The sequence below is a fragment of the Blennius ocellaris genome, assembly GCF_963422515.1.
Source record: "Blennius ocellaris genome assembly, chromosome: 1".
NCBI classification, from domain to species: domain Eukaryota; kingdom Metazoa; phylum Chordata; class Actinopteri; order Blenniiformes; family Blenniidae; genus Blennius; species Blennius ocellaris.
Genome location: NC_137650.1, coordinates 26721720 through 26749207, shown reverse-complemented (window position 1 = coordinate 26749207; position 27488 = coordinate 26721720). Strand labels below are relative to the sequence as shown.

Sequence of the window (27488 nt, the reverse complement as noted above, 5' to 3'; positions counted from 1 at the left end):
CGCAGTTAAATCTTCCTCCCAACAAGTCGGGGGAAGCATCCATTCAAAGCAAACTATTCATTTGGGTTTTCACATTTTGAAGTTTCACATAAATATTGTGCAAATCACATAGTACATGCCAAGAACTTACTAAGCATGTTGGGAGGATAAAATAAATGAAACTTCTTAGACAAAGAGAAACTGTGGGAAATAAATTGATGTTACTGGTGGTAAAAATGCTGCAGAAGCACACTGACTTTGGAAAACAAAGTCGTGGAAGAGACAGAGGAGGAGGAGGAGGAGAAATGCAGCGGATGCAGATCCTGTCGGCGTGGTTCCGGCTGGGTCCGTTTTGCGGGCTCTTTGGGACGCTGGAAGCGGGCGCAGAGCCCATTGAAGAATGTGCAGTTTTCAGAGGGGCGGAGACAAGCTCGCTTTCCCATCCAGGGCGAGTGAAGGGGCGTCTAAACTAAAGGCAGCGCGGACTGTCCGCTGCTGTACAGCCCGTCTGAGTAAGTTAACAATAGGACACAACGGGGATCGTTCCGGGCTCTCCTGGCTCGTGGCGGTTGGATGTTTGTTTTGTCAGCGGAGAGAGCAGAGCGGAGTCACAGCCCCGGTCGGTTGTTTTCCCTCTCCCGGTGCCGCCGAACTGAGCGGGATCGTCCACACGACTACGAACAAGTGACCCGCCTCACGGAGTTAGAAGTGCGGTTGCTCGGGGAGAGCCAGGAGGAGACGCCGCGGGGGTTACGTACGTCGGACGCGCACGAGCCCCGGTCAGCCCTCCTCACTTCCCTCCCCTGGCTGCGCGCGTGATGTCGCAGAGCTCCTCCAGCGCGGCAGTGTGACCCCGGCGCGGCTGCGAGAAGAAGAAGAAGAAGTGGACCGTCTGGCTCGTTTTCTCCATCCATGGAACAGAGTGTGCTCGCTGTCACACGCCGAGCGCCGTGAGGACTCGCACGGTTCGTTACTTCGCCAACACCAGCGTCCCGGCCGGCTCGCGCAGCAGCCATGAGGACCACCGAGGAGAGCGAGGGCTTTGACGGCGAGGCCTCCAACACCTCCATGATCTCCGGGGCCAGCAGTCCCTACCAGCCCACCACCGAGCCCGTCCACTCCCGCAACGTCCTGGGGGGGATACGGTGCGACATGGACTACCTCAAGTCCTACTTTGGGATTTTGAAGGTGGTGGAAGTGGTGAGTTAAAAAAAAATAAAAAAATAAACACGACGACACAAACTGTTACACCCTCTGGCAGGACAACATCCACCCAGCAGGCACTAACATATGGCCAAACTGCCCCATTGCATTCAGTCACATTCACAGCAGCACATTGGGCTTTGTTCTGGCTTGAGAACTAATACCACTTTTATTACAAACACTTTAAAAGAAGTACATAGAGGAAGATGTGGTAACACGGGTCCCAGTTTAACCTGTTGGGTGACATTGTGAACAAGCAGTGTGGACGTCTCACAGAGGGGACTTTGTTTAGGACACACTACTCCTGCCAAACATCATGCTTCCACCCAAAAAAAAAAAAAAAACCAACAGTGTCCCTATCGTTTCCCTGTTCCTCCAGTCTCGCTTGAGCATTTTCCACATTCTGTCGTTATTGCGGGCGTCTGGGTATGGAAAGTGTTTTACAACTTGATGTGGAATTGTTGAAGAGACATGATAACCTTTTTTATTGTGCTTGAATTTGCAGCATGTGGTTAGACTTTACATTGCACTTGGCAAGTCCTGTGCTCCTTGATAAGAGTTAAAAAAAAAAAAGAAAAAGAAAAAAGTTGTATTATCGCCATATTTCTTGTAGTAGCCACCGAAGAGCACATTTTTGGTTTTATTTTAAATCAGTATACCAAAACCAGATGTCTGAACCGGGATAAGAGGCAAAAGCGATGCAAAGTGACTGGTCCCAAAGATCTGATAATTCACCAGAGGAGGAAATATCTATCAAGCTGGAGCTATTTCGCTTCTTCTGTTGCCAAAAAACTCTCACAGTGTGGCCCTGCACACTGAAAACACAGAGCAGTGTATCCACCAGAGGAACAAAAATGTGAAGCACAGATTACCACTAATGATGTTTGTGGAAGGAGCAAACAATCAAAAAGGAAAATACAACAGACAGTATTTTTATAGTCTTGACTCATCTGCTTCATTTTCCAAAGTTCTGCTAATCTCTAAACCCTGTTGGTCCATAAGATGTGAGATTAGATCTGTCAGCCTGCCCACTTGCACACACACCTGCGATGTTTACCTCTGTGTATGTGGGAAGTCGGGATAGGAAGCCATCTGTCATCAACGTGGGAGAAGTTTGGAACGGGGCTGAAATTCATACAGGCAGTCTTCATCCATTTCGCATTGTATTAGTCTGGCAACTCCGAGGGATGAATTATGTAGTTTTTAAACATAAACCTGCAGAAGTAGGACAGGGTATCATTTAAATGTTGAATGATGTGCCTGGAGATTCCAGAATCTTCTCAGGTATGTGCAGTAGAATATAGCAGGCCCTAAGGTAAACACAACTGAATTGACTTTATCGTATACTGTTTCCTGTGTTTATTTACTTATATTAATGAAAAGTTCAACTTTGATACCCATTTTCACTATAAAGAGCTATACAGTATGTCAAAAAAGGAGAGGACAAGTGAAAGTCATCCAAGTTTACGGTCAATATCTTGGAGGAGGTCTATGAGGCTCCCTGCCAAGATTTAATAGCTTCCCTGGCTTTAATTTTTACTTCTTTGTCCAGTAATTGTTTCACTCTGTGCCAGCTGAGGCTACGTGGTGATGTTTTTAGACGTAATAAATGACAATGCACAAGCAGCTGGACGGGATGTACTGTAAAAGTACTTAATGTAGCACAGCTTTGGCTTAATCTGTAACCATCGTTGTGCCAGAAAAGTGCTGTGCCTTATTTATATCCAAGTGACAAATGAAAGTCAATCTTTGGTTAAATTGGCAGCAGTCATCGGATTTTGCACAGGCGTTTAGGACAAACCAGGCGACTTGGCCCTGTAGGCACAAACTCCTGCTGACCCTGTCCAGATCACAGGCGACTCCACCACTGTGTAACCTGACCAGGGTGTGTCGACGCAGGTTTGTCTTTGTGTCGTTGCGGCGACCGGGTGCACAAAGTCCAACTGATATTCACCTCGTTTCCCTCTACACGCCAACGTGAATTCGATACCTCGCGGAGCCGTACAGTCCACTACCCACCTCACTTTGTTTCCTACCAATGGCTTGGCAAGAAATAACGGATCACTCGGGATGTTGCACAAAACCAGGTTTCACATTTTCACATTCGTCTTACAAGTGGTAGTTAAATATTATTATAAGGTGTTTTATTTGGGTTTTTTTTCTTTCTGTTGTGTAATGAAGTTAGCAGATGCTCCCCGATGTCGGCGCACTCTTCCTCCACTAAGGCAGATGCCACAAATCTGACTCTCCGTTGGGTGAAACATGACTTATTTTTTAGGAAAACGTGAAGACAACTTGAATATTGTAGGTGAGGAGATGTGCACTCGCTTGCTTTTGCATCGGACCACATTTACTTGAGCTTTCAGGGTTTATTATGGGTGATTTTAAGTTAGTTTTATTCTCATTGTTTTCTTTTTGCATGGGGCCCATAGTTGATCAAGTCCAGCATGTAATGTTGAATAGTCAACAGCGAAGTGCCTTCTCTTCTTTAACTGTCTGTCCAGAACAGATGGCGTATAAGAAGGTTATCTGAGTCCAAGGTGGTGCTTTAAGGCAACATTAATGTGCGTAATCCCAAAGATAAGGGTGTACTTGGATGTGAGAGGAGAGACAAAGAGAGTTGTCGATGTACGGGGAACAGTTTGCTCAGGAGGGAGGGCCAACATGAAATCATTACTTACAGGATTAAGCAGTGTGGTGCTTGTGATACCCCACCTCCTCCCTTGTGACTGCCTGACACCTGATGCACGGGGACTTTGGGGGGGGGGGGGAAGCAATATTCTTTCTTCAGTAGACATGACGTCATGGTTCAGCTTGAGTAGCCCCCCCACTCCTGTTTGGGTGTAATCTGTTCAGCTCCGTTGCTGTCACCGTTAGACTGATATGGCTGCACAAAATGAAGCTTGTGTCCTGATTGCAAGTCTGTGGCCGATGAGGCATATTGCTTCTTAAATCATTAACTGTGGATTCCCAATCAAATTTTATCATTTGACTTGCGTATGTCACACTATAGTTGTCTATCCTGTTTACTAAACTGAATAAATGAGGGTGTCTGGAGTTGCTCAAAGCATTAAACAAGATGATAGGAGGGGGAAGGGTCTTCAGTGAGATGGTTTGGAGTTGCTTAGTAGTGTTGTTGAGCAAAGAGAAGAAAGAAGCAAGGCTCAACTTAAATCGGATTCTCATGGGAAGAAAACCCTTGTTGGGGCTTGCTTGAATTCCAGTGTTGACATATGTTTTCTGAATTTAGAACTTCGTTACACAGATAAAGTCTGACTCTTGTAGTTTTGGGGCCAGGCGCGGTCGGGACATTGGGAAAACAACGTTGTAACCGGGAATTTGCTGATTTGGTGTCTCACTGCCAGTCTGTCACCTGAGGAAGTTCCCGAACACCAAACTGCTCCGGCCACGTCGAGAACAGCATCCAGCATTAAACCTGTGCCAATTCATACATGCAGATCACATGATCTGCTGTGGTGACCTTTGCAGCCAAAAGCCACACTCCTTTGAAAAAAGGAAAGTCATTGTTCTGGTCTAGGAAATGTTTCACTGAAAACTTTGAGTGTCTAGTTACAACCAAACTTCATTCAATCTCGACTGAGTTTCAATCACTTTTAGATATAATTTTTCACAGTCAAAGCTGCAGTTTTGACTACTCTGGCCTGTACATAACAAAAATAGATTATGCTTGCCTTGTTTTTGTCTGCAAAGTGAGTCAAAGGCTCCCACTGCCCGTTTATATCTTTAGGAGTTGATTCATATCTCCAGAGAGCGTATAAAGCACTTTTATGGTTCGCCATGTTTATGCTTCTTTCCCTTCATTAAGCTGTTCTTCCTCTTATCCTTCTACCGGTACTTAACTTAATGTCTTGAGCTCCTTCAATGCAAGCCTGCAGCTGAAAGATTGGTCTTTTCCATCCTTGGATTTAGTGTGTTTTTTGTAACATAATGAAAGTATACATAGAAATGATAGCATAAGAAGTAGAACAACATTTATGGAATAATGTGTTCCCATTGTATGTGCTCTGAACAGCTGGAATGCAGCTTTGGTATATAGCTTTGAATTTTCTCAGTTATAATTTTCCCTCCTCTCTTTTCTCTTTTTCATCCATTTTGCTTTTAACCTTGTTCAGTTTTTCTTCTCAGTTTTCCTGTCATTTATCCCGATGCGGGCGCCGCAGCAGCCATGTGACCATGTCTCTAATGCTCTTCCAGACACTGCCCACCTCAATGAGAATTGAGATAATCTGACCACATCCCTGAATGCACCTCCCTAGACATTGTTTGCACAATGACAAACAAGAAACTGAATCAAAACAGGTTAGGTTGGTGTTTTAATGTTGATACGAGACTCTTGGGTATCAAACATTAGTGTAAATTGTGCAGCACCAAGCTTGAAGTTGTTGCGTTACCTGGAAGTAATAGATTAGAGGATAGAGACCGTCGTCCTTTCCAGATGCAGGCCTGGCAAAGCGACTCTAAATCACTTAACTTCTTGCACCGTATCTAACCTCTGATAGGATGTTTCTATGTGAACGTCATTCATAGTGCTTTCATTTTCCGACAAACCATATGTTGTTTCATTTTTAGGTCGACAAAATGTTTCCCCATCAACACTGAGTTGAGATCTTCACAATTCAGATTATAGTGATGTATTTCTGGTGGATGCCATGCGAAACCAGCCCTTAGAGTTTGCATATACACCAGTAAATCTCATGATTTCAATCCACGTCATTATATTTTTATCTTTGTTTTGCTAAACTGTGTGGAGAAGCACAGAGAGGCACAGAGCTGCTTCATTTGAAAAATGAATTGGTTATCAGGCACACAAAATGATACATTTTTCCACAGCGGAAAAAAAAAAATCCTGGTGCACATGCTTTCAAAACGAAAAAGGACAAAAAAGACAAAATATTAGATGGGCATATCTGGTCTGAGTTCAGTTGAGTTTTGCTGCTTCAGGTTTTTAGTAAGGTCAGAGTGATATTCAGGTGACTGTGTTTGTTATGTGTTGGAGACGAGCACCTCAACAGCAGTATTATTCACATTCATCAGTTTGTAGAGATGATTGTTGGCTGTAAATGGATTTTTCTCACAGTCCTGCCTGATAGGTATTTTTTTTAAAGACGTTTAATGTTAATTTATGGCTTCATAAATGATGCCTTTTTGTTCACCTGGTCCAAAAACGTGGAGCAAATTTAATTTAATTACTATTGTCTGTAAAGCTGCGTGTCTGGTTTTCTCCTCCAGTTCAGCTCAACAGTACAAGTTTTTGATTTGCAGAATTTCAAGTCAGTAAATATAACTGCTGGCGGGGCTTGCTGGTGTGCAACTCGTTTAAAAGAAGGGAGATTTGAATAATGAGCTCCATTACTGGGTATTGTATGCAGACGATTCACGGTGACCTAATTTTATAAACAGCAGAGATGATTGATTCATTAGATGGAAGAATGATGTAACTTTGCTTCCGATTGTGACAGACACTGTAATCTCTCGCCCTCCCACCGTGTCCTCTCTGTCTGCAGCTCCTGTCATTCATTGGATTCATCTGCATAGAGACAATCATGTTGTGTTCTCCCTGTGGAGGGGTCTACTTCTTCGAGTTTGTCAGCTGCAGTGCCTCCGTGGTGACGGGAGTCCTCCTCCTCATTTTCTGCCTCAACCTCCACACGAAGGTGCCCCACGTCAACTGGAGCCTCACGGTACGTACTCGGAGGAACCGCTGTGTGTACAACGTGTGTTTAGAAAAAAAACAGAACAGAGGAGGAATGTCACAGTAATATGTTAAATGAGCTGCAGCTGAACCAAGATTCAGTTGTAGTTTTGTGCAATACAGGTTACACGGCTTGACAGTCTTATAGCACATGTCAATAAAGCCCTACAAGCCTTACTGTTTGTAATTTAGTTGCGCACTGAAACTTTATTGACTGGCAACAAATGATAAGAAGTTTCTTTTTTCATGTTTTTGTCCTGCTTTGTTATAAACCAACCTCCAGAACATGCTTTGTTGCAAAAAGTTAAAATTACAAGATGTCCTTTAAGGACAAATCGATTTTTTCATCCTAATTCTAACAACATAAACTGCCAAATGGGATCTAAAAACAATAGGTGTGGTTGTTTTTCTCTGTGATGGACTGGCGATCTGTCCAGGGTTTCTACCCTGTCTTTAAACACTGTCAGATGGGAGTGACACAAAGTTGAGTAAGGAGGAATAGGCAATGGCTGGACTAACAAGAGCTTAAAAAGCAATTGATACTGAACCTACGGCAAATGTTTACTCTCGGAAACACCTAGAAGTTTATGCCCAAACAAGCATTAATAAGCACATCATCCACTTCATGGGAAACTTGGTTCGTGGTCATCACTACGATCGTGTTGCAGCCTTGTGTCTGTTCAAATAAGAAATGCTTTGAGCGACGCCCAGCATCCTCCCACTACGTTTCCTTTCACAGAAGTACCTGGACGAGCTCTACAGGCAGTGTTAAAGCCTTGTATTCAGTATTAGCCTAAAAGTACTCAAAAACTCCTCCACTCAGTAAGAGAGCAGATAGTTCCAGGTACTACCAGGAAATGCATTGTCAGCTGAAAACAAATGAGCTGGTGGGTGTTCTCCAGTAAATACTGGCAGCCTTACAGTGTTTGCCTACATGCGCACAGTGATGTGTTCCGAGCTGCAGCCGGGTATCTTTTACAGACAAATGGAAAGAAAAATGTCTCTAACTATATTTCCAGGGGGCCACACAGCTTACAGTAAACGTAGTAGAGCAGTGGCTCATAAGCCAGATGTCCACATCCAACTACAGCTATCGAATTGCTATCCTCCGTACATTATTCCACCTCAAACATGAAGGGCATGTCTTTGGCTTCTGCTGCTGGCAGAATGGCAGCAAGCGAAAGCTTTTTACAGTGTTGGAGAGGCCAGAACTAATTTGGGAATGCTGATTTAGGAGCCCTTACAAGATACCTGTGACTATTATAATCTGTATTTCTCCTGTGCGCTTTTTTCTTCAATTTCTTCAATTCATTTTTCTTGTCAGCTCTGGCTAGTTGATGTTTTTTTTTTCTTTTCCATTTATATGATTGATAGTCTAGAATTATGTAATCGAGACGTGTCATGTGTATGTGTGTGAGTACGCTAAAGTATGTTTGGCTGCAGATTGACTTCAGGGAGGAAGACATTAAATGACTGTGGTTTGGCCCGTTGATATTGTTGCAAATCAAACGGTTCTCAACAAAATATTACATTTTTTATGTGAAAGTTGCCAATAAGTTGGATCGACAAATTTCTTTCTTAGTGACTTGAAACTCTTTTGTGTCCCTTCAAAACTATTTGTTTGTTTGTTTGTTTGTTTCTGCAAAGAGAACCTCACAATAGTAGTTGCTGTTACAAATTCACAATTTCTTGTTTGCACTTCATACTGTGGGATTAACTACGTGCTGGTCATGTTTGCCGAGTCCCTCTGGGATTTTCACCATTTAAATGTGATAATCAACCATTACCACTAATGCTAATTGTCTCTGTTTCCCCAACTACAAACTATGGACCAGCATCTCAGTAGAGCGACATGTGCGATTCCTGCAGAGTCTCTGAAGAAGAGTTTTAATAGCACAATTACATGCTACATGATCCCATCCCCTTCGATTCACCCTCTGTGATGACTTTGGCAGCACCGAGGGGGAAACGCAGGCCTCGACCCCATTCCCTCGTCTTCCACAAAGAAATGAATGCAGCCCTGGGACCTTGTTGTAAAGCCGTTGGATAACTTCATTCGATTTAGTTGAAATGGATGGTTCGGCTTTTGAAAGGAGACTACTCGGTGCATTGTTTTCCTAGTTCAAAGCCAAATAACTGTTGGCAGCAGTCAGGGATTGTGGGACAGAAATGGGCCAATGCTAAAGACACAGCATAAAATTCAAAGCCCAAAGCACAGGGAGAGAAAAAAAGAATGCGATATAATGCTGTTATTCTCCTTTTAGAAGTAGAGCAGCAGCCCTCTGCCAGTGTCTCCAATACAGATCTATTGTTTTGATCAAAACAGGCACCACGTCATTACAGTAAATGTTCCGACAGCAGGAGTAGCTATGTTGGTATTGAAACAGTTGTCAGAATAGTGGCAGTCGGTTGGTTTATAATGGTTCAGCTAATAACGTCCACACAAACGCCAACGTAGCACCAACTGCAACATGATCAACACAACTGAACATAGCATGGTGATTGTGGTTATTTCTGGGGCAGGTGCAGTGTATTTCACTTGTATAAGCATGTAGTACCAATATATTGCAAATGTGGCAGGTATACTCATGCATGGTTTATACTCGTAAACCAACTCTTCTGTCACACAACCTTTATTCTGCTTTTGGACTCCTATTCAAAGCACAATTTACAACACAGTCGTCTCACTTAACGAGATGGCAAACTTAATCTGCCAGGTGAGGTGAGTGGGAAGTGAACAGATGAATAAGCTGGAGAGAGAAGAAGAAGCAACAACAAAATAACGATGGGACAAGAAACATTTAGCTTATTGCCAGAGATTATTCCACATTACAGAGAGGGGGACAGCGAGGAGAGAACATAGACGTAAGCGGTATAAATCTATGCCAGCCTAACAGAAAAAAAAAAAGGTTTGAGTTGACCTGAGCCAGATCGAACAGGAAAGTTCGAAGCCGGATTTTTAAAGTAGAGAGTGGTTTAGTCACATGACCTCATCATCCAAATGCCTCTTATCTGAACGATTCATCTCCGACTAAAACTGCCCTCAGCACAGTCCAGTGTACACCCTTAGAGCTAGAGAGCTACTAGAATAAGGAAAACTTGTGTCTGGCTTTTACACATCCATGAAGAGTTGTCAAACAAGAAGAATGTATTATTGATATGAAAGGACCTCAAAGGCACAAACACAACAGAGTCCTTGAACTCGGAGAAGCTTCCTGACAAAATACTTGGGACAGGAATTGTAAAACTAACATGACATTGTTTTTAATTCTGTCTTCTTTGCTATATTATGACCGCAAGGTCATTTTGAAAGCGTCAATTATTGGACCTTGAAGCAATCTGAAAGGCCTTTGTCTGCGGACTCCCTCATGACCCTCAACTTTAAAAACTGTTCATTGTGGTTTGCCTTGGAGACTGATATCTTACATCTGTGTCGGGTATTATCAATTTCTGAAGGTCATTTCACTGATTTCAATTAGGTTTTAGCTGCTGATAAAGAGCTCTTTAGATAACCCTCTGTGAAGAGTACATCTCTAAAAGATTACAATGAAATTATATGTTCATTATCTCCCGGTAAAGATGGCTCCACAACAATGCCGCAAATAATAGATAAATAAATCTTTCCTTGACTTTTTTTGCCCATGCTCAACTCAAAGTTCTCCGATGAACAAAATTCTGAGGTTGTACACTTTACATGGGTATGCAAACTAAATCTTCAAGTAGCATATTGTAGTGAAAAAGCTGTGAAGCTGTCGGCAGCTGTTTGTCATATTTTCTATGATTAAATGCAGTTTTTTTTCCTTCATGACCATGAGATGGCCTCAAATAAAGGCTGTGGATCCCCCTCCCCCATTTCTGAATTGACAAAACATTACAGTGAAGCCAAACACCCATGGACACATGGTACTACATTTTACGGGGCGTTTCCCAGGTCTGCTCTGGATGTTGGACGGTGCTAAGACCTCAGGGAAATTAGAAAACTGTCATGAGACAGAGACTCGTCTCTTAATGCACCAGACACTGAGTGGACCGCGGTTGGCTGATTGTTCACGTCGTACTCTTCTCTGCATGTTGTAGCTTTAGAAAAATACATCGCGACACTCATGGCCCGGTAAACAAAAGTGTAAACGCAACAGTTACTCACAAGTTATTCGTGTAAATAGGTCTTTCTTTATAATCAATGCTTCATTCCTGAGAGCTATGTAACATATAAATCATGAATTAGTTAGCCTGAAACTGAATCACCTGCAAGAGTAGTATCGTATAGTCAGACTATTCGTTTCTTATTGTTATACCGCCAGGCATTCTGTATCATAAGCTTTTCGTTTTTTTCTGCTAATTCCCCTTTGTCTTTCTGTTTTTTTCTGCTGGTAATGATCGACATCTCCCCGCAGAAACGGCACACAGCTGAGGGTTGCGGTTATTATTAGCTTCAGTCATGAATCTATCATCAGTTTAAAACAGAGCCCACTTTACTCATGTTGTATTTACTTGATCCACCAGTACAATCCAATAAAAGCTTTCTTCGTTTTGACAGCTGAAGTTTGTCACCCAAGCCGACGAAGAACTGAAATACTCGCCCACTGTCTTTATTTATCTTTGAAAGGGAATCGGGCACATAAATTAAAGCCAGAGAGAGGTTTTATTCTTGCATGAAGCTTCCTGGCCCTGTGCGCCGTGCTGTCAGGAGAATAGATTTCATAATCAGTGTTCAGCTACACCCTGGAGGGTTTCCATAGTTGCACTTGAATGAGTGTTTCTAGTTTCTGACACGAGATCAACAGAAACCCAGAACCAAATGCAGCAACAGGGAAACTACTAACTATTGCAGTTTAAATAACATCCTCCCATTTATGTATACGAGGCACAAACTGTGTTCATCAACAGTTGTTGTTTACTGACTATGTAAAATAGAGCAAGATCATTAGAAATTGTGGGAAAATTAGGATCCAGCCGACAAACCTCACTTGTCCCGACACTGAAGAAAACTTTGGCCTCTTTAACGATTCTTATTTGAAGGAATCCAGCAGGAATGAACATGACATTTGGGAACAATTTTCAGTTCTATGACTGTTTTATTCCCTGGTTGTTCCTCACTAATAATAATTTTCCCATCTATATTGGCTTTAAAAGATGGCAGGTTTTATTTTTTGACATGTTTGATCTGACTAATATATCTACACATTCTCGATTAATTGCATGTTTTGTTTTTTTACCAATAAGAAATATCAGTTGAACTAAACAGCCGTTATTAAACTGTTCTTCTTCCAGTTCGGATTCACAGTTTGAATCTATTTCACCTTCACCTTGCATTAGTCTTTCTCGCAGAAAACAATATTTCACTATATTGCCGATTGCCATTAGTCATTTTGCAGCACGTTGCATTACAGAACCCAACAATCCCACATCAACTAGCACAAGCGACATTGGATGTAAAAATTATTTTACAAAAGAACTTCACTTATTGTAGCTCATCTCATGATCTTCCGCATTCCGCCTACTTTTTCTTCCGCAATCTTTCACACAGTAATGGTGACGGCAGCCATGCAAGGCATTCACTGGCTCTTACTATGTTGCAATAATAATTAGATAATGATTTTGGATAAGCATAATTTTCCACTCTTGGAGTTTATCGCAGACTCCAGGTCGTGTTGAAATACTTTTTTTTTCTTTCCAACTGTGTAGCTTGTTGTTATTGACAGATGATGGAAGTTTGATGTTGCCCCAAACGAGAAAGTCTTGGGTTCAAATACAGCTCTGTGTGGAGTTTGCAAGTTCTCCCCATGTGTACGTGGGTTTCTCCCGGGTACTCCAGTTTCTCACACAGTCCAAAAAAAACATGCACCAGTGGTCCCTGAGCAAGACCCTCAGTCCCCCAAGCCCCAGCTCCCCTGAAGCGCTGCTATGTAATCTTCCCCTCTGGGGATTAATACAGTGCTATAAATGAAAAGAATAAATAATAAACCGAAAAAAAAAAAGCCTCACTAATGTAACATGCATGTGTTTTAACTCTGACCTACTTCATGCTTTGAAGCTCAGCAGATAGAGAGAAGAAGAGGGATTGAATATAATGACCGAGCGAGCGGTTTGGTCCACTGCTTTGACGTTTGTGGTATTTGAGGTTTGCACGGGTCTGGTGAGAGGAGGAGTTGAAGGGGAGAGCGAAGCAGAGAGGCGGAGGGTCAACTGTATTGACTCTGGGACTGAGCCGAATTAATGCGGAGGGAATGTGGAGTCCCATATGCACAAAGTCTTTCTGCACATGAGAACAGGACATGGGACAGTTAGCCATTTCCTGTTTAACTGGTTAGGCGAGATAGATGGGAAGTGTGTATGTGTGTGTGTGTGCAGTGAGTAATGTTCGCAGTGTGTTTGTGTGTGGACTGAGTGTGAGGAGAAGATGGTATGATCGTAACTCTGCTGCTCATTGACTGCAAGTTGGCGTGTGGTGTAATGGTTCCACATTAATGTGTTAGTAATTAACTGCAGGATCAGTTGCACTTTATCAAACACTCCCTGCCCCACTGAGCTGTGTGTGTGTGTGTGTGTGTGTGTGTGTGTGTGTGTGTGTGTGTGTGTGTGTGTGTGTGTGTGTGTGTGTGTGTGTGTGTGTGTGTGTGTGTGTGTGTGTGTGTGTGTGTGTGTGTGTGTGTGTGTGTGTGTGTGTGTGTGTGTGTGTGTGTGTGTGTGTGTGTGTGTCACTGGTCAGCGTTTGTGATAAAACCATAGTGCGTCATATGAGCTCATTACATTCATGCTTCTGATCAGGAGGGCCGTTGTGCCCCAGTCATGCAGAGCGCGCCATCATTAACCCTGTCCTCCCCATCGGGACTGCTGCAGAACACGAGAGTAAAACATGAAAGAGAAGTATCTCTTTTCATGTCAAACGGGCTGGGGGATGGTGAGGGGAATGTGTGTGTTTGTGTGTGCATTATGAGGTCCAAGGTGGCTGTTAAATGTGTGCCATTGGCCCCTGATGCTTTCGCCTCACAGCAAAACTCCCGTGTGCCGTCTGGCAGGCTCGAGGGATGTGAGGAAATGTATTGTACCTTTGTTTCAACCTGAGGTGGTAGAGCTGATCTCAGCTGACTGCGGTTTAAAGCACAGATCACCAGACGACTACACACGAACACATTCACCAATTGGTTGTTTACGGTCAAGAATCAATCTCAAATGCATGTGTTTGGACTGTGTAAGGGAACCAGAGTATCTGGAGAAAACCCAAGCTTGCAGAGGGTAGAGTGACCATGTTGCAATTCTGTGATTCATTCATAGGAAGAGGCCATAAAGCCTGTGTGATTTGAAATAATACAAAATGTATACGGAACTTCAAATTCTAAATAATTTGACATTCAGATTCAAAACTTCATTCCTGAGAAACATACCTTGCCGACATTTTCACATTTTATCTCAAATCTTAATATGACATGTGATTAATGCTACCAGATTGTTCCTGGTTTAAATCACATGCCACCAGGTTTCCACCGAAATGTATATTTCTTTTCTTACCCGAATGCTTAAAACTCCACGAAATGCCGGTATTGCGAGTAAATGGGTACATTTAAAATCATTAATTCAATTTATGTATGTCGTGCCACTTATTTTTCTCTTTGATAAGTTTATTTATTTATTTTACCTTTATTTTACCAGGCATGTTATTTGAAAGTGTTTCTCATGAGTAATTATGACCTCAAGTAAATGTATAAAGAAAATATGTGCTTGTGTGTTTCCCTTAAGGACTTGGTGAACACTGCTGCCAGCACCTTGTTCTTCTTCCTGTCGTCTCTCGTGCTCGCCTGCATCAACCAGAGAACGGGAGCTGAAATAGCTGCAGTGGTGAGTAACCATTACAAATAAAGAACAAAGAAAAACATATGCAGAACAGTTTGTGTTAAAACTGGATCCAAGGAGAGGGAGAGAGCCTTGTCGTGTGACGGTGTACTTTATGAATGTTGTACTGTATAGACTCGCCGTTATTCTAATTATACAATGTACAATGAAATTGAAGAGCTGCTCTTTTCACAGCACTTAAGAACAAAATGTGACAAACAAAATAGTGCAATATATCAGGAAATGGAGTAATATGGCAATAGGGTCACAGTTGTTTCACAGTATAGCGTTCATATATAACAAGTCATGGTGATCACAATATTATTGCAGATCTAACGAATGCCATGCCGCCCTATTGCTGCAAAAATGTCTATAGGTCTACTGATCCTTTGTGTCGTCCTGCACATCAAAACAAGACAGGAAGTCTGCCATCATGTCCGTATGATGGTTCTTTTCGCAGTGTTGTGGTTCTATCTGCAACGCTGCTCACAAACATTTTTTTTTTAGAGATACTGTGATTCTGCTAATTCCTTCCACTTGTACGCAGATCTTCGGCTTCCTGGTCACAGGTGTTTATGGGATAAACACCTTCCTGGCGGTACGGCGGTGGCGCCGTGGCAATGGGTGTCAGGCGGCTCAGACCAGCGAGTACACTCGAGCACGTACAGCATCTCGCGGAGAAATGGAGGCACGACCTGAGCTCGCATGAGCGCCACGTTTGACGGTCTAACAGACTTGAGAGAAACTATCAGCAGCTGGCTGAGGGGGGGGGGACGCGACTTCTGCCTTCAGGACGGCATTTCATTAACTGTGTATGTGTGTGTGTGGGGGGGGGACAGCCGCCACATGCTTTTGTCTTCTCGTCGCAACACTTCAGTCGTGCTTCGTGGCCATCGGGCACTGAATCGCTCTTTATTTACAGCCACGGAGCAGCTCTGGGTTCTGCGTCATCGTGATACCGGCTGCCCCCTGTGACATTTAGGTGGAAAGGCAGTTTCACAATTGGAGGCGTGCTCTTTAAAAACATTTTTGTCCTGGTCTTATTAAAGCAGTGTGAAGGATGACCTCCGCACCAAGCTGTGCTATAAGGCTGACGGGACCCAACTGTGCATCGGCTTTCAAGTACAGGCTTACATTTTTTTTTTTCTTTTTTTCACTGTGAATGAAATTGAAGAAAGACAGCTTTTTGTACAGTTTCAACTTTTACTGCCGTCTGTGGTAATAAACGTGACCGTGGATGCAAGAAGCCGCTGCATCAGCAGCATCTCCGAACCTGCAGTGCAACAGAAGCACCGTGACTTTAATGTTCTTTCTTATGAGCTTTGGAATGCTACCTGCGAGCAAGGCTGCACATGCTGACGCTTGAGTTTATTTCGACTTTGTCTGGGCTGATTAAGAAATGCCTTCAGCATGCAACCTTTTGCCACCTGTCAGCAATTAGAGTCACAGTACAGGGTCGTTTTCAACAGCAATAATGACGGGCAACACAAGGTCCAACCCTTCAAATGAGTACAAAGACTTTTCCACAATTACGGGCACAAAATAAAAATTTACAATGTTTCATTCCATTGGTTTTATGGACATAATTTCTCCTAAAACAACCCCCCCAAAAAAAATCTAAATTGCTGTTCTAATTCTGCCAGCCACTAGTTGCTTGTTCTTTGTTTCCCTTTGATTTGACTTTTGCACACGTCCATGGCTTCAGGTAACGCCTCCATTAACTGTACATCCAGAGAGTTTTCCCGAGAACAACGAGGCGCTAACACAGTAAAGCCCCAATGCCTTTAGCCGACACATTGAATCTCAGGTATTGACACTCCTTCCATATTTACTTCTTAAAAACCAACAGTAGAGATCACGGGGTGCCTCGACCTGAACGCTGTATTTCTCGATGCCTTCCCAATCATCAGGCGTGACCAGACTGTCGTACAGAACAGAATCACCCAGTGGGATGGAAATAAGGTACATTAAGTTGAAATGTGTGACTGTGCGTGTATATATCATAGTATATATTAACACAACCTTCGTGTATTATATCGCTGTCATTCCACATCGCGGTTGTTGTGAAAGTCATTCCTGCAGAGTACAAAGTGACTTTATCATTCCTGTAACTGTAAACGATGAGCATCATGCAGAGCAGCATCACATTTGCTTTTAAAGTGACGAGAGAGAAATATTGAAATACACCTTATACCTCTGCAAGACGTTGGGGCGCAGGGACGAAAGCAACTCAATGGCGCCATCATCTGGTCTCCGTGTGATGATCAGCGCATTGTCTTGAGTGTGTGTTGCCCACAGTGGCTGAGCTCCTGAGCGAGCCTGAGTTGGATAAAGCAGTACGGAGGATGATTGGATGGTGGATAGAGCAGTGAGGGACCCCACATGTTGTTTAGCTGCAGAGATCATATCAACACCTTCCTAAACCTTTAAGCAAAAATGATTGTTTTAGTCTAGATTTTATGTTTTGATTTTAAGACTTTAGCTGTCAGTTTAAGAGGGTGATGATTTATACGTGCTCGATTAATCAAGCATTTTTCTCACATTTTAAATAACTTATCCCGATTTAGATTTTTTTTTTCTCCCCATCTCTTGGTTTTGTGACTGTAGTTGTATAAAAGGACAATCACATTTATATTTATGTCTATAATTTACATTGATGGATTTAATTGACACTATAATAATGCTCACATAAAGATTTGTACAGCAACAAAAATCTTCCGAGTGAATTATGTCGTTTGATATAAACAGAACACACTCATTTTCAAGCTGCAGCTCTCTTTGTGTATAACCATGTATTATGGAAAAATCTATTTATGAGAAAGGAATTGAAGTCTTTTTACCAGACTGTTATATACACAGCGAAGACGATTTAGTGTGAAGGGAAAATCTGACGTGTGATGCTCTCCCGTTTCATTTTAATCCTGTGTGCTTTTATTGACGATTAAAACAAGGTCTGTCTCGTGCTGCATGGAGCCGCACTGTATTTTTGTATTTAAAACATTTTCAAAAGGCTTCACATCAGTTTATAGTGACAAATGAAATAAAATGGCATTACTGCAAACTGAGTGAAGTTTTGAGTTTTTGTTCACACAAGGCAAACACTTTTTTTCACAAAAAATTCAACCAAATCTCATTGATTTAAATGCTTTTGATTTAGTGTACAGAAAAGGTATTGAGATTTGATTTTCATTGATAACCAGTCAAAACCACCTGTCGCAAACTACAACATCTCATTTTTAAGGTACATAAATCATGTTAAAGTGACTTGCATTGTTAAGAAATACAACTAAACTATTTACCTTTTTTTAATGTACCGTATGTATATTTGTGCATCATACAAATCTTTATTTCCAAATACTTTCATATGTTTCGCTCTGCCGATTACTCACCTTTTAACTTATTCTATCCAAAGGATTTTTTTTGCTTTTGTGTAAATTTCAAAACAATACTCGGATGAAAACGAACCATAGTTTTCCCATAGGTTCTTAAACATCAACAATGGTTGAAGTTCCGCATCATTTTTGATTGTCGCTGACAATGAACCAACAGGAGACTCAAAAATTAAGACACAAATTGGCGAGAAAAGGCTCAAGCGCAAGAAAACGAGATTGATTTACCAAAACATGATTCACATACATATTTAATTCAGGAAAAAAAGAAAACAAGAACACACCTATTGATCTACAAAGTTACACACAAGCACACACATTTGTGAAAACACATACAGTAGACGAGCATTAAAACAAGAGTTTCTCATATTTTGAGTTACTTCAATTAGGTGCTTGAATTCACAATAAATCTCCAACATAAAAATATGAGGATGTAAAAGACACACTGAAGAAAAGCTGTGTACACCATGGCAGAGGAACTGAACGGTCAAATTTAAAACTAATCCCATATGTTGGAAATGCATTATTGTCGGGATAAGACATGTAGACAATGGTTGTAACCAGCCAACCAGTTTTTTGTATCCCCTCTATGAAACGGTTGAATAAAACTATAAATTGACCAATGATAAATAAGATTTGACCATATTTGTGACACAATCGTATTATTAGTAAGTTAGTAAACATTGATCGACTAAGTTCATCCTCAGAGGGTCACAATAAATTCCCAAAGGGTAACATTCGGTATTATTTCAAAATTAAACACACCATCCCACATTTCAGTCATACAATCAGTATAATCAGACTAAACATTGTCACAGCTTTGTTAACAGATCAGACTGATAGTGGCATTTACATTAAACCAAATGCTCCTTCTGATGAGCTTTTTCATAGTAAAATACATGTACTGAATACTAAAAAAAAAATCTGAATAAAATAGTTTTTGTTGTCTGGGCATGATTTGTGTGGTAAATGCACCTGACGAATTCCTTAAAAGAACAATTCAACAACAACAACAAAAAACTAGATTTTTCTTGTCTTTCTGCAACCGTGATAAGCTTCTAAAACTACAGATGAACACATGAAACAAACCACCATGTGATTTTTCTACAATACTGGGTATAAATGTATAAATGTGATGCCGCCGCACAGTGAACACGTGCAGGTGGTAGTGGCCGATGGCTCAGCGGTCGTCGTTTCTCCTGCACAGATGTCGTCTTGCCTGCCGGCGCTTCAGGATTCAATCTGAGTCCGAGTCTGAGAAATCTTCTACAAAACACAAGTGGAAAAACAACCAGGTTCAACATGACACCCCTCTGAATCAGTTTCATGATATATAATGCTTTAACCAGAGTTCATAAACGTTCCTCTGGGAGGGTGAAATATTATAAACACGTATTTAAAAATGTTTTTTGATGTCTTTTACGGTGTGCCTTTAGTCACTCAATGACCCTGATAACCTTTGAGTTTATTTATTTATTTTACTCTGTAGCACTTTGAGATTGTTAAAATTTAAAGTTCATTACAAATAAAATCTATCATCACCGTCATCATTATTTTTATTATTATTTTGAGAAACTATCATAGTGCTGAGTCAGACACTCAAAATGATTTCCTAAATTAAATAAAACAGGTAATATCCTGGAAGGGCTTTTATAAAACACTCTAAATACTATTAAAAATACATTTCAAAAGGAAGTCTTGACTTTGAGTTGTCCTCACACTGTAATTCATCAACTTCTGCTTCTTCCGTATCAAGAATATAATCAGCTGTTTGGGTAATTTTGTTGTCACTCTGAAACAGTAGACTTATGTGGGCTCCAATGTAGGGAGTAAAAGTAAAAAGTATTTTAAATATGTTATGCAAAGATACTTAAGTACAGTGGAACATGACAAACAGGGCAGGGGTTCATCTATTTGTACAGTTTTACGCTTTGTAATTTAAAATGTCGCCAGGAAGAAGGAGATGAAACTTCTCAGAGTTGAGTCGAGTCAAACTTAATTATAGAGCCGGTTTAAAAACAACAGCCCCCGACCAAAGCCCCTGAAGTTAAACAGAGTGCAGAAGTGACTGCAGAGGCTTCAAGGAAGAACTGAAACAACTCCAACACGCCGAGAGAAAAATGTAAACGGAGACGGTTTAACGCGCACAACTTATCGCAGGGTTTAGAAGAAGCCGGTGAAACAAACACTAGAGGCTGTTCGTCAGCAGATCTAAACCATGGGGATGGGAAATTAGGACATCTGGACAGTTTATAGATAAACATAAAATCTTACAAAAAAAAAATCAAACAGACTGAAGGGAAGTCATGACGAGCAGCTGGGATGTTTTATTTCTGTGGAAGAGGCCAATATGTTATAATCTGGATGTCTCGTATAAAATAATTAGGATCCAACTGTCATACATTCGATAACACATATTCTATATTCCTTTACAAGTGATGGGTTCTAATCTACAGTTAGAAGTTAGCCAATTTTCCACCAGTGGAAGATGTTGGCTGGTTACCTATAAAACCTTTAGAATGTGTATTTCCTCAAATAGCCTGACAGGAGAGCAGACTGTGGCTGAGTCATTCCGTTACCTTGCTGCCTGGACGGCTCCTCATGGGACTCCCCTCCCTGTTTCAGGAAACCGGCCAGCTCGTTAAAAATTAGATAAAAATCTAAAGCGAAAGCGATGGTGGCGATAAACCCAAATATCTGCGACAAAAAAGAGAGAGCATGTGAAATGACTCCAGGAAGACAAACGCGTTGTAATATGACTGGGAGTTGCTAGATTTTGGTGTATTATTTGCAGTGAGCAACACGTTGACGATGGTGTCTGTTTAAACTTTACCCCGGCTGCCTTGGAGGAGCCGTCGGCGTATTTAGACACGGCCATGATGGAAATAATGAAGAAGATTATCGAGGCAGTCACACATCTCATGAAGTCCTTGGAGGGGGGGGGGGGGGGGGGGGGGGGGGAGAAAAACAATCAGTCACAGGCTAAACTCTATGCTGCTGCCGTGACGCTGGAAGACTCACCATAAGCGGCCAGCGGAAACCCTTAAACTTTTCATTGAATTTGGTGGAATAGGCGAATAACAAGAAGACAGCTGCCAGGAACTCCAGCGCCGGGACGGTCACGAAGGCTGCGGCCGTGGACGCCGCGAAGCACACAAACGATATGAAGGAGAGAACCTGCGAAGGCAAATTTTGAACCCGTGGAAAACGTTGAGTTACTTTTGTGTCGTTTAATAGGTGAACACTTTAAAGTTAGAGAGATTCGTCAAGCCAGCGGCAAATGTAAAGTTCTTTTTAATCCAAACAAGCTCCTCGGATCTCCATGACAACACTCCTGTGCCCTGAAGCGGCGAGTCTTCAGGCCCACTTCCTGTGAGGAGATACAGCTGTAATAAAGTCAATGTTTATTCACACGAGCCCGTACACTGTCACACCCAATCCTTCTCTGTGGCTCCCGCACATGAAACACACAAAAAAAGCTCTAATTCTAAAAGGTGTTCAAACAACCGCTTTACAGGCTCTTAATCGCAGAGTCAGGAGACTTGAGCCTAACGGGACTTTGAAGCTTTCCATGAGACGAGCTGGACGCGTCGTATCAGCACGAGTGAGAGCAAGTCCAGACGCCGTAATCTGGAACAGCCCCGGCCATCTTGTCTTTGTCTCAGTCAGTTATCCTGCACCGGCCCTGAGGGCAGGAACTCCCTCTGTCTGAACCCCCAGTGCTGCAGCTGCTCCTCTAATAAAATGCTGTCGCTGCTGCTGCTGAGCAGCATCCTGTCGGGGAAATAGAAGATTTCCCTGGAAGACGACGCTTACAGGTAAACGACAGATGGCTTACTCGAGCTGCACCCTCCAACATGTTCACAAGTATATGTGGGATGCTGGGATCATTATTGTGTCTTGATGGTTTTCTTTAAAATGTACTCTTCACTTTAGTGACAAGATTAATGCTATATCTAATTATCTCATCTCAAAAACAGGAAAAAAACCAAAATCCAAATAAATTATATTCGGCAAAAACAGAAAACGATCATATAAAAGGGTTTCTAATCAACTCCTTTTGCAGTGTCTAATAAATTTATGCTTTTCTTGTTTTATGAGACAAGTCAAATTAATTTTCAGCTTTTAAAACTCGCGAAACATTTAAACCCCATGTCAAAACAAAACAAAAACAAAACACGTCACACTGTACTGAGCTCTTTGTGGTCTAAATCCCCTCAATAGGAGGCAGCAACACTTTACACACATTCACCACTCTTGCACACTCCTTATTAACCGGCTCGTTTGTGTTTTGAAAATGTTTCAAACACTGTAAAACTTTCAGATTCCTTATATGGCCTATTGTTATCTGAGATTGAGAGTGATAATGAGAAAGACACACTGGGTAGAATAATGCACGCTCAGCAGGATACCAGTGACTAATACTCCAAAACATGGCCAAGATATGATGTTTTTCTTCTGGAGTCTCGCACTTCAGTGACTAAGAGCTGATAGAAACGTTGTAATTCTTCAGTTGTATCAAACAGATTAAACTGGTAATGATCATTTATATTTGACAATAGAGTCTAACACTCAGACTTTTACCCACACGCAGTTCGACACGAGTTGTTGCAACTGTTTCATACGTTTGACCTCCAAGTGAAAGTTTCAGATCACTTCACTTATCAAACCACAGTGAAAACCAATTGAGGTTTGGTTTTTTTGGTATGTATGTCACAAAAAGTCTTAGAATAGGAAAAGGGATGTGGTATTTATTTTGTGAACACCCAAAAATAAACTTTCATTGCCCTTCTTTGTCCTGAAAACTAGATGTTTTGGCATCGTAAAGTGAGAAACGCAAGTTCAATACTTTGAAACTAAACCTAGTTTTTGGTCTTTTTCTCCATAGTGACAGACATTTTAAGATTCTTTCCAAGACTTTTTAAAGTCATAAAAGTGAACCGTGTGCTATTTTTAATCTTGAAGAAAAATGTATATGTGATGTGCTATTTTCAAGAAAACTTGATAAACATGTTCATCATATGTCTATTTTCACTTGTTTAATGACTACTTTGATTAAATAAAGTCTCTAATTTATACCTTCAGTCAGGTGACCCTGTGGGGAGTAAGTTAGTAAGAAGTAAACAATGGATTTAGGTAAGGCTGTGGTGTGCTTTTCCAAGGCAAATAAGAAAATTAATCAGTGCATAAGTATCATGCTGTGTCATTATTTACACCAATTTAAAATTCTCTGTCGAGCAGAACTCATGTTAATGTGCTTCTGTGTCATAAACACATCATTTTTAGTGAAAATCAAAAACAAATATGGAAGCTGTCAATGCTAAATGAGTGCCTTTTAAAGAGTTAAATAAATAATCAACACATGAAGTTACAATGAGTCATGTGCTGACTTCATGCTCTTAACTCACATAGGCTGTTGCATTTACAGATTTCAACTCATGATCATTCAACCGCAACAGAAAGTGGCCACACTCATTTCAACGAAAAGCCCCCTGAAACATCATGTTCGACAAGAACCTTGCTCATTTATGTTGCTCTTCCATCACCGGATTAAGTAAGGGGGTTCATTCTTAAAAAAAAAAAAAAAAAAGCCTATCTATGGCATAATAAAGTTTGAGAGTGTCACTGCTGTACACTCTCTTGTGCTCCCTACATGCACATCGCAGGACAAACTGACAAAGTTTAGCCAGAGGATGAAGGCCACTGTCACACTGCTTAACAGCAGTAAAGAGGCTGTATTGTGCATGTGAGTGCAGGGTTGGAGGGCAAGCTCAATGCTCACACACACGCTCACACACACACACACACACACACACACATACACACACACAGGGGACTGCTGCAGGCTGCAGAGAGAAGGATGTGACTGAGAGGAAGGAGAGGACATCTTTTCTCTGTCTAAACATGAGCTGACTGTCACATGACAATGATGTGAGTGAAGCAAAAAAAAAAAAAAAAACTTTGCAAGTATAGACCCTTCCTGCAAACAACTCATGATGCCCCGGGCTGATCGCACTATAGTCTTTCAACTACTCCCAAAATGCATTGGAAGTGACTTTCCAAACCTTTTGCGTGCGCGCTTTTAAATGCTTAACTCGCATGGGCATTTTCTTTTTAATTATACGCGTAATTTGCGCCGATCACAGACATGACGCACACGTTGACAATGACTTTGCAGTGCGTTTATAAATGTTTAAAGTTTAAGAAATGCCTCTCACGGTTCTTATGAACCCATCCCACGCCCCCATTCACTAATCAAAAACACTGAATGACCTAAAAAAGAAATATGACTCAGAGAGTGTGTACACGTTTGCGCACTGAAACAAAACTATTGAAGACGCACTAAAGTATCTTACTAGAGGAAACAATCGTTTTTTTTTCTTTCTAGCTGGTTTCAGTTGTAGGTGTGATTTCTTACCACTTCAGCAATCAGCAGCATTCCCTTCCTCGAGGTGGAGAACTCTCTGCTCGGCAGAATGGAGAGCAGCACAGTCTGGCTCTGGCGCGGCCGCGTTCCGGCGGGAGCCTCCATGTCCCCCATAGTGTGGACAAAACAAGGATCAAGTCTTCTGGAAGTTCCGATCGCTGTGTTACAGCTTCAAGGGGGGGGGGGGGGGGGGGAGAAAAGAAAAGAAAAAGATAGCCCCCTTATGGAGGCGTGAGGCTTCTTCTCGGAGGTGGAAACGGAAACAGTGACAGCGCGGAAACGCTCCCAAAAAGCGCAACATCTGCTTTCTCCAGATGTGAAATGTGATGCCCTCAGCTGCCTGCAACACGATCTCAAACACTCACTGAGAAAACGAGTTCAGAGTGAAATGATTAATTATTTTTTATACAAACAAAACAAAGACAATAGTTGCACACTTTATATAAAGCCCTAGCAAATTTCATTTTAATTCAGTTCCATTTCAGCATTTTAGCAAGTGTTAGACATTAATATTGTCAATAGATTTTAATACTTAACGGATCAATGATATCTTATGTTGCAAAGAGAGAGAGAGAGGGAGAGAGAGAGAGAGAGAGAGAGAGAGAGAGAGAGAGAGAGAGAGAGAGAGAGAGAGAGAGAAGGAAGTCTGATTTCCATGAAGAACTATCTCTTTTTGTCCAGTTCCTTAAAGAAAGTTTTAAAAGTCCAGCAGCACCATATATAGAATTGGACAGAAATAGCCTCCACCATCTGCAACAAGTTAAGTTTTGAGTAAGGACTGACAATAGATATAAATACAATACAGAATATTCCAAACCTAAGCCATAAAATATGGGTCTGATGTAAAGCATATACACATTTCCTGCTGTATAGCCCAACAAATCCTCTGTAATTCACTCTTCATTGATTCCTCAGCGATTTGCTTGATTCTGTCCTTCGTTTCTTCGTTTGTTGAATGTGAGGTTCTTGAATAGTGTGTAGCTCTCCACACCATGCAGTGTAGCAGATATTAAACACAGTACCTGAAAACAGAAAGCAGATCTTAGAATAAACACATTTCACTGCATTACGTCAATACATCTGAGCTCCAGTTTGAAGCTGTGGGCGACTGGAGTCATGGCGATAACAATCTGGGTTCAGCCGCAGTGGGAGGACACCCATAGCTTTGGGCCACAGAAAGCGAGTCTCCAGCACTCAGGTTTGATTAAGTTGAGATTGTGTTATCCAGAGCTGAAGGGCCACTCGCCTCAATAAAAGAGTGGGGTTTTCATAGTATGGGGTAGGTTTCCTTTAGGGCGTCCTCAAACTCCATAGAGAGATTTTTCAGGATCAGGAAGATGATGCCCAACTTAATTTCCATCCCCTTGAATTTTGAACAGAAATTTCAAATACAAAGGAAAAACTGAATGGTAAAACTGGAACCTATTTGAATGAAATACATCATTTTAGAGCAGACTTTATTGTAAGTGTAATGGAGACAGATTAAAATGCTCCAAGCTTCACAGCAAAATCACAGTTGCTGAAAGAACAGCATTAAAAAGTTGGTATGATCTGCGAAAAAAACATTATATATCTGTTCCCTATACTTGATGTGTGACATTATGTTTAAAGTGAAAGAAACACTTCTCACCCCTCCGATCAGTACGCCCGCCACAGTATGTGTCGTCAAAACAATCAGGCTCACGACAATGAGGTAGACCGCAGCAAAGGTTGAATTGAAAAAGTCCTGAGGAGAAAACAAAAGTGAAGCTCTTGAGAAAGAGAAACAAAAAACAACTGAAAACTGTAACGCTTTCTTATATCACAAGTCCTGTACGACCTCATGCAGTTGAAATGTCACTCACAACAAGTGGCCAGAAGAAGAGTGTCAGCTTCTTGTTGAACTTGAGCAGGTGAAGCAGCAGCAGAAATAAAGTGATGAGGAACTCAAATACAGTGACGACAATGTACTCTGGCACGGAGGTGACAGCAAAGCACACAAACGCCACGAACAGAGTCACCTGCAGGAGAAAGGAGGGAGACACATGTTGTTGAATCACATTGCCAGTTCACAATGGCGGCAGTGGAGGTCTAGGGGTTAAGGAAATAAAGCAAGCTGTTATTGTGATGACAATCTGTTTTAGCCTTTATTTCTCAATGTTTGACATCAGCATCCTTCACCCCTGAATTGTTCAGGTTGTGTTAAAAAAAAAAAGGCCTCCACCATAAAAAACTGTGCAATGACCGACTGTGATTGACCCAGGTCACAACACATCATCTAACTTTAACTAACAAACTTTATTAACTTGTGGTAATCGTCACCTTTAGGTGAACTGAGTCGCTGCTTTAGCTTGTAAGCTCTATAAGAAAGTGTGTGACATTACTCAGCTGCCCTTTTTCTCTTCCTCTTTCGGAGTTGTGCAGTTCTGGTTAACACACTGAAGCAGTTTCAGTATATGTCTGCGTCTAAAAGTCAAATGTTTCAAGTTACATTTACTCACCATCTCGGCCACTTTCACAATTCCTCTCCTGGATCTGAGAAAAGTGATATTCAGGTCCATGGTCTGGGTTTCATCTTGATTGTCTGACATTGTGCTGCGATTTCATATGCAAAAGACGACTCACGGTCCATTTCCTGAAACATGCAATTTCCTTTAAAGCGTCGTAGGAAACCATTAGGGTGGACATGTGCAATACTTTTATAACAGCAGCTGAACGGAAATACAAAAATATATGTGCACTTAAACCTGTAAAGAACTCACTGTCAGACTATCATCTATTCTAGTATCTGAGAAGCTGCATGGAGAAGTTGGTTATTTTTCTCACTTTAAAAAAAAAAATTAATGTATTAATATATATTATATATCAAAGGAACAATTGTTTTTTTTAACAAAGTCAGAAGATTGTACTTGAAGAAAGTTTTCAAACATCACAGTTTATATAAAAATAATCTGATGGAAGTAATGTG

General features: G+C 41.5%; 3 protein-coding genes across 3 annotated transcripts; 1 reads left to right on the top strand and 2 right to left on the bottom strand.

Annotated features, from left to right (window-relative positions):
• Positions 1-496: 496 nt before the first annotated feature.
• Positions 497-17769, top strand: cmtm4 (CKLF-like MARVEL transmembrane domain containing 4). The gene is made up of 4 exons (XM_080500487.1): positions 497-1179; positions 6708-6884; positions 14633-14731; positions 15273-17769. Exons 1-4 carry the CDS (start codon positions 994-996, stop codon positions 15432-15434), a joined length of 624 nt encoding a protein of 207 aa, XP_080356613.1. The 5' UTR covers positions 497-993; the 3' UTR covers positions 15435-17769.
• A 584-nt stretch (positions 17770-18353) lies between these two features.
• Positions 18354-24705, bottom strand: LOC308132419 (CKLF-like MARVEL transmembrane domain-containing protein 3). Its single transcript, XM_080499513.1, has 5 exons — positions 24533-24705; positions 21136-21291; positions 20948-21043; positions 20694-20811; positions 18354-19380 (listed from the first exon to the last, which is right to left on the bottom strand). Exons 1-5 carry the CDS (start codon positions 24653-24655, stop codon positions 19352-19354), a joined length of 522 nt encoding a protein of 173 aa, XP_080355639.1. The 5' UTR covers positions 24656-24705; the 3' UTR covers positions 18354-19351.
• A 747-nt stretch (positions 24706-25452) lies between these two features.
• cklf (chemokine like factor) lies at positions 25453-27202 on the bottom strand (the record flags this gene model as incomplete). Its single annotated transcript, XM_080497858.1, has 4 exons — positions 27022-27202; positions 26386-26541; positions 26172-26267; positions 25453-25563 (listed from the first exon to the last, which is right to left on the bottom strand). The coding sequence occupies exons 1-4, from the start codon at positions 27109-27111 to the stop codon at positions 25453-25455; spliced, it is 453 nt and encodes a 150-aa protein (XP_080353984.1). The 5' UTR covers positions 27112-27202.
• Between the last annotated feature and the right edge of the window lie 286 nt (positions 27203-27488).